The sequence below is a fragment of the Notolepis coatsorum genome (genome assembly GCF_963971535.1).
Source record: "Notolepis coatsorum genome assembly, chromosome: 13".
NCBI classification, from domain to species: domain Eukaryota; kingdom Metazoa; phylum Chordata; class Actinopteri; order Aulopiformes; family Paralepididae; genus Notolepis; species Notolepis coatsorum.
In genome coordinates, this window is record NC_140177.1 from 62,278,261 (window position 1) to 62,285,704 (window position 7,444).

At 43.2% G+C, this 7,444-nt stretch overlaps 1 protein-coding gene across 1 annotated transcript; it reads left to right on the top strand.

The window, feature by feature from the left end:
* Positions 1 to 405: 405 nt before the first annotated feature.
* Positions 406 to 7,239, top strand: itm2cb (integral membrane protein 2Cb). Its single transcript, XM_084327456.1, has 6 exons — positions 406 to 602; positions 3,111 to 3,248; positions 3,569 to 3,760; positions 4,582 to 4,692; positions 5,066 to 5,216; positions 5,997 to 7,239. Exons 1-6 carry the CDS (start codon positions 513 to 515, stop codon positions 6,086 to 6,088), a joined length of 774 nt encoding a protein of 257 aa, XP_084183582.1. The 5' UTR covers positions 406 to 512; the 3' UTR covers positions 6,089 to 7,239.
* The last annotated feature ends 205 nt before the right edge of the window (positions 7,240 to 7,444 follow it).

The window sequence follows — 7,444 nt, forward strand, 5'->3', positions numbered from 1 at the left end:
CACAACGTATCACTGTTTGGTCTACGATAGGAAACATTTCCGATGATCGGAGGAAAGGCAGAACCTGCACAATTATGAGATGTATCTTTAAATAAAACACGGAACACGTTACCATATCTGGCAATTACTTTCAGCGTAAAAGTCTTGGTATGCTGTGAGATTCGTGACACTCATTGTGTGGTAAAAATAACGCAGTTTTTGTGTGAGACAAATTCAGTATTATATATTTTTTTTTACAATCTTAATTCTATACCAGCTATCCAATATAGGCTACATAACTATATATGAAATTATATTTAATTCGGTTGAATTTTAACTCTTATTTTGACACCGGAGGGAAAAAAAAGCCTCTAGTCACAGCTTGTTCGTCAGAATGTGCGCTTGCCTTATCTGAGGTCACACAGCCCATGCTATTTGGCGGGGGCGAGATAGTGGTGCCACTATATATTCTTCCAGAATCAGTTTCATGAAACCAGTACACTAAACAGACGGGATAAGCAAATTATACAGACATGGTGCAGATTACTTTACAGTCTGTGTCGGCGCAGAAGCCAGAGAAGGAGAACGACAGAGACAAGATTATCATCATACCTCAGGCTCACGTGAGTTTATCCATGTCTTTGTTTAATGTCATTGCATTTATGATTATGTCCAGTTTTACCAATGCATATGACTAGATTATTTTCAACGAGGTTATTATGGTGATGTGGGCCTTTAATGAGCGAGTACAATATTACTAAACAAAACATATCCACCACCATCAGCATATATCACACGATTGCATGTGATATATAATTTTATTTGAACAGTTTCTGTTACTGGTAATGCTAGACCTGTTTTCTAACACTGCATTGGAAATAAAAGACAATCCGATCCAATAACCTTCGAAATGGATACAAGCTTGGAAGCCGGAGCAGCACCGGGGTGTTGATATTACGTCACCTTGTTTGGGCTGCCTCAGCTCGGGACACTGCAGATGGCTGTAGACTGTAGAGTATTTATTAAAATAGGCTATGATACGACTAGTCTTAGGTTCAATGGATATAAATGGTTATTTCCCCAATATGTAGGGTAGATAACAAAGATTGTTGAATGAACTGGTGAAAATAATCCTGAATAAAGTTAAAAGTGTGCTTTAATACGCTATTACTGCGCCACTGTCGTCATGCTGAGGCGCTGTTACCCTATTTTACCAGCAGGGAGCGCTGATGCTCTGATCTTGAAAGTGAGAGTGGTCATCCAGGATCATGTTTGTAGTTAGCGCTAATGTGTAATGTGAGATGTACATTTTTGGTAGAGAAGATAACCAGTGTTCATGTTTGTAGTTAGTGTTAATGTGTAATGTGAGATGTAGACTTTGGTAGAGAAGATAACCATGTGTTCATGTTTGTAGTTAGTGCTAATGTGTAATGTGAGATGTAGACTTTGGTAGAGAAGATAAGATTCCCCATGCAAACACGTTGTTGCATGGAAAATAGGGCAAATGTGCACTGGCTCTGTGCTTCTGCTGAATGCTTCCCATATACTGTATGGTCCCTGGGGATATGACATAATAACAGTGGAACCATTACCAAAGAAGCTCATCACCAACATAACCCTTTATGGTGTTCGATTTCACATGTGAGATGAGATAGATCTAATGATGATGTAACATTGGCTATGTATGGGCCATTGAAAGCTATAGATGTAGAGGTTGTATTTCATATCAGCAGACAGCAGTGATATGGGTAGATATGCACTTAAATGTTCCTCTATCCTAGGAATAGGATATAAAGTATATGGAGTCCTGTCACGGTCAATTCAATTAAATTCAAAGGGGCTTTATTGAAACGGGAAACATACGTTTACATTGCCAAAGCCAGTGTTAAAACAACCAAAACAATCAAACAGAGATCAGTACAGTACAGATAGTGCAGGAATATTTGTATGATTGACAGCTTTTATGGTGGTTGTATTCCATTGGATGTCTTTTTCTTGTCACAACAGTTCACAAATCTTGCTGCTGTGTTACCCAGTAGGTATGGGAGTTTTCCATTATTTGTCACGTTCCTGGCCAAATTCCCAATCAGGTCTGACATCAAGGCCACCTAATCATCCCTCCTCCTTAATTGGCTGATATAAATCCCTGTCTCCTGAGCCGTTCAGCCATTGTGTAGTGTGATGTGTGCCTGGTGCCAGTGTATGGCAGCCATTGAGCCTGCATAGCCCAAGGTTGGGTGCTACTATACCAGTGGTGGTGAAGGAGGCAATTTCCACCCTACATTGTGGGGAGCGCTTTGAGTGTCTAGAAAAGCGCTATATAAATGTAATGATCATTCATTCATGTTTTCAAACTCTCTTTGTGTGTTTGCAATTTGTGGGAAGTATATGTCTCTGAGTACAGAGAAGGTGTGAATTATGTCACATAATGGAAGGCGTAGCACAGCAAAATCCACAATCAACACAATAGATCACGTATGACGCATGCATCCATCACTAATACGTGGTCTTTTGTACCCGTTTGATACGTCAGAAGACGTTAAAACACTCGGTGGAGTCGGTGGCTTGTCCGTCAGAGGAAGTGTGTGTAGATCTATTAATAAGAACGCCTCTGCCTCTGGAGTTCTGTTCCACGCAATTGTTCCGATCCTCACCCCCACTGCGGGTGCCAGGGAACCATCTACAATTATGGAGTGTGGAAGTAGGCCTCCAAGAATAGAACTCCCTGGCAGCCAACGTGCCAACATCTTCGTCAGAGCCCGATGCAGTCTGCTCCCTCATCTTATATCATCCATAGCAACAGTAATACAGATAGGCAGCAGCTTGACTGAGAGACCGTGGGAGGGCAGCTGGCGTGGCTCATCCCGGTCCAGCCCACGTCTATCAGAGCTTTGACGAGCAACTTGGCTACCACCACCCGACAGAATTAGTGCCTACCGTTTGGTTGGAGTTTGCACAGGAACGAGCGTCAGTGTGTGAGAGAAGAGAATGTTCCCTCATGCTTTGTTATGTCAACGGCTGTGATATAACCCTACTGTACACAAGGCTGTCACTGTCAGCTGAACTATGGATGAAGTGATCAGGTGTCTTACTTTGACTATTGTGTAACCTGTTTGCTTCTCTATCAACAGGAGGAGCTGGTTCTCCCGCTGAGGCCCAAGAAGTGTCCTCTGAACACCCTGTGTTGCCTGACCTTCGGCCTGGTGGTGTTCCTGTCTGGACTGGTGCTGGCCTCCATCTGCGTCTACCGCTACTATTACATACCCCAGGTCAGTGGAGTACATCTTAGTATCATAGCCTTTCGCTATACAACATGTGATTCAAACATGATTAAAATGACACAGAGGCAATTCAAAGTGTTTTCTTTTTGGTAAAATAGAGGTAGAGGAGAAAAAGGAGAAAAAGTAAAAAAAAAAAAAAAGAACAAAAGTCAAAGTGCAATAATCAGTGGGCTGCACTCACAGTAACTACATTAAAAAAATACAATGTTTTTGAAAATAGTCAGTGTTGGGACAGATACGAGATCTGTAGAGGGCCTAGTTGGTGTTGAAAAGGAAGCTGACCCAGTTGCACTGTGTCCCGCCATCAGCAGATCCCAGAGGACAGTCTATTCCATTGCCGGGTGGTCTATGAGGACTCCATATATGCCCCCATCAGGGGTCGACAGGAGCTGGAGGAGAAAGTGGGCGTCTACCTGGAGGAAAACTATGAACAGATCAGCGTGCCCATGCCTCAGTTTGGAGGCAGCGACCCCGCTGACATCATCCATGACTTCCACAGGGTAAGAGGTCACCTCCCTTATGAAAAACTGTCATTCCATCACTGACCAAAAAGTGATGTAAAAATTGCCATAGTATCTGATAGTATCAATGGTTAAAATGAGATAATAATACCGGGTATTATTTAAGTACAAGATTGGTACTGATGAGAGTGCGTAAACACGACCACATCACACCCATCCTCCACTCACTTCACTGGCTCCCCATCACCACCCGGACTGAATACAAAATATCCCTTCTGACCCATCAGTGCATCCACGGAAATGCCCCCCCCCCCCCCACGGAAATGCCCCCCCCCCCCTCCTCGCCCCAGAACCCTCCACTCGTAACCTTCGCTCCGCCAACACAAACCGCCTCCATCCCCCCAGGACCAAGCTCCGCACCATGGGCGACCGGGCCTTCTGCTTGGCTGCTCCTCGCCTGTGGAATGCCCTTCCTGACTACCCGAGAGCACCACAGACCACTGTTTCTTTTAAATGAGGACTAAAAACGTACCTCTTCACAAAAGCCTTCTCTTAGTTTTAACCTTTTTATACATGCCTTTGTGTGGTTTATCTCTTTTTTTGTATGTTTTTATGCCTTGTTTTTTAATTGCCTATGTTTTTAAAGCCTATGTTTTTACCATGTAGCACTCTGCGATTTGGTTTCCAAATGTAGAGTGCACTACAAATTGAATGTATTATTATTATTGGTACCATGGTGATACATGACCTTTACCATGGCAGTACCATGGCAAATCATTGGCCGATATCATGGTAAAACTAAAATGACCATCAAACTACCATGATACTTTTTTGTAAGGCCTGTGTTTTTGTTTTTCTAGGGCCTGACAGCTTATTACGACATCGCTTTGGATAAATGCTACGTCATTGAGCTGAACACAACGATGGTTATGCCTCCCAGGAACCTGTGGGAGTTGCTAGTCAACGTCAAGGTGAGTTCACTCCATTGTTAGACAAATGGCCTCGAGAGGCAACGCATTCCCATCATCTATACATTCCATGCAGAGGGACAGAGTGATTAATTTGTGTGATACGCGAAAACACGGTGTAATCGCTTGTGTCCATACGTAGGTGTATGTACTGAGACGGTGGCTTAGAAGAACCCACACACTTTGTTCCGATAACCTTTATTGGTTAGAAATTAAAACATTTCAACCCAGTCGTTTCAATCCCTCCTTACATGGGTCTTTACATCAACCCAGCAGCTGAGAAGATGACGATGTGCATAATATGACAAACTAAACGTCCAAATGTTCAGATCGATGTAAATAACCGTCAGACATAATTGCTTCCGCTCCCACACAGAGGGGGACCTACCTGCCCCAGACCTACATCGTCCAGGAGGAGATGGTGGTGACGGGACGCGTGAGGAACATGAGGCAGCTGGGCCCCTTCATCCACAAGCTCTGCTATGGCAAGGAGACCTACCGCCTCAGACGCCGCAACCAGCGCAGACGTGAGTACAAAACAGACACACACACACACACACACACACGCCAGTTTAGTCACACACCTTAATCACACATTGAGATGCAAAGTCATGTAATAAGTGCTAGGTCACCCGGAAGTGTCGTTTCCAAGGGGAGAGAGAGAGGACAGTATTCTACTGTTGATCTGTGGATCAGCCCAGTCTGTTCTGTTGTGAGCACTGATGGCAGAAGGCAGGGTGAGGTGTGTGTGTGTGTGTGTGTGTGTGTGTGTGTGTGTGTGTGTGGTGCGTCTTGAGTCATTCGTAGCACACAGACACAGATCCACACACTGCGGAGGAGGGAGCGATGCGTAATAGTGATAACCTCACTGATGGTGCATTATTGGTCCACTTTGGAGTTGTATCTGTGACGCAACCAGAAGTACATATATGGGTCTAAAATGCAACCGCTATTGATCCTGGATGTGGATGGTGGTAGTCATGGTAACAGAGAGGGAGAAGAGAGTAGGATGTGATGGACTTTGGCAGACACTGTGTGGAGTTTGCATGTTCTTCCCGTGTTTGTGTGGGTTTCCTCCGGGTAGCCTGGTTTCCTCCCACACCATAAAACACGTGCATGGCTGGTACACTCCTGCTCTTACCCTCGAACCAAGGCACTGGCATTACAACCGGAGTTGGTCCCCGGGCGCCTTTGTGTGGCTGCCCACTGGGTCCAATGTCGAGGAATCATTTCCCCCACGGGGACAATAAAGTACAACTTAGCCACACAATTTTCCTAAAAACGAGTTCTCTCGTCTTTCCATCCAGGCATTGACAAGCGCGAGGTGAAGAGGTGCCACAGGATCCGCCATTTTGAGAACACCTTTGTGGTGGAGACGGTCATCTGTGACAGAGTCTGAGCCTTAAGATGTGACCCTCAAACACCGACACTGAAGCCAACTTCGAAACCATACCTCTGGATCCTTTAGGCTTATACTGCACTTTAACTTCAGAGCATGCATTTGTCAATTACAGCGTCGTTCAATGTCTTTCCTTGTTTTCTTTCTCTTTTGTATTATATTTATTTATTTATTTTGGTCTAAAGTTGAATTGTTAATGCTCTTTTGCTGTTCTTGTTTGACATTCAGGTCTTTTGTATTCAAAACCATGGTCTGTGTATTTGGATGACAACGTTATTAATGTATTTGGAATATAGCTGTAGCTTGTCATGTTGTGCGCAAGGTTCGTCTAGGTTTCTTCAAGGTTTTCATCTCGTCTCAAGTCATGTCCTTGTGCTTTAATAGCCCAGTGCACTGTGGGTAATGGTCATGATCCTAGGATGCAAAAAAAGAGAAGAAAAATAACGGGCTGCTTGCACTGGGCACCCTATTGTATATTTGTTTCTTGATTGTTTGTTTTGTTTCAAATGTCCAGAAATTGCAAAACATACCTCATATAGTTTTGAACCTTTTTGGCCAGAAATTACCATTAATGAATTGTGTGTAAGTCATTTTAATTGTTCCTAAGCAATATAATGTACTGTAAATTGATTTTTCTTCTGAGTTTCACATGTAACACATGCATAGATTTTTATCAAAAAAGGAATTGTTTTGTGAATAAGCATTTCATCTTATCTTGTCTTATTTTCCTGTGGCAATCTTCCACTATCTTCCTGTCTGGCTGTCCTATGGCTTTAGACTGTACTTAGTAGCAGTGCTTTTAATGGGCAGGAGGAACCAAAGTCTGGCCAGTACTATGCTGAGTGTTAACGATGTAATAAGTGTTCCATGGAGGAAGGATACTTTCTAGTTTAGATGACCTACTGCACATTATATGGAGGGCCAATACTCTTCTTTTCTCCTCTTCCTCCCTGTGCTTGGGTTAGCCTCTTTTATCTTCAGCTGTGGCCAATTTTCATTCTTTCAATCTAGTCATAGTTATTTATTCACTGCTCACATTTTCCACCATGACAGTCCTTTTTTTTTAATGCCAAGTATTTCTGCTGTATGATATGGAGAAGATCTATCTGTTGAGAGAGACCTGTCATTCTGTATGTGCTTATAGTGTTCTCTCTCTCTCTCTCTCTCTCTCTCTCTCTCTCTCTCTCTCTCTCTCTCTCTCTCTCTCTCTCTATTCCGCTTGTAATATATTGCTACTTAAAGAATAAATGATCAAACATGATTTATTTTGTCCTTTGAAGGTTCTATTTAAGGGAGCAGTCTGTCTGGGATTTAGTTTCGTATTACTACAATACACCAGTATAGTAATACATACTG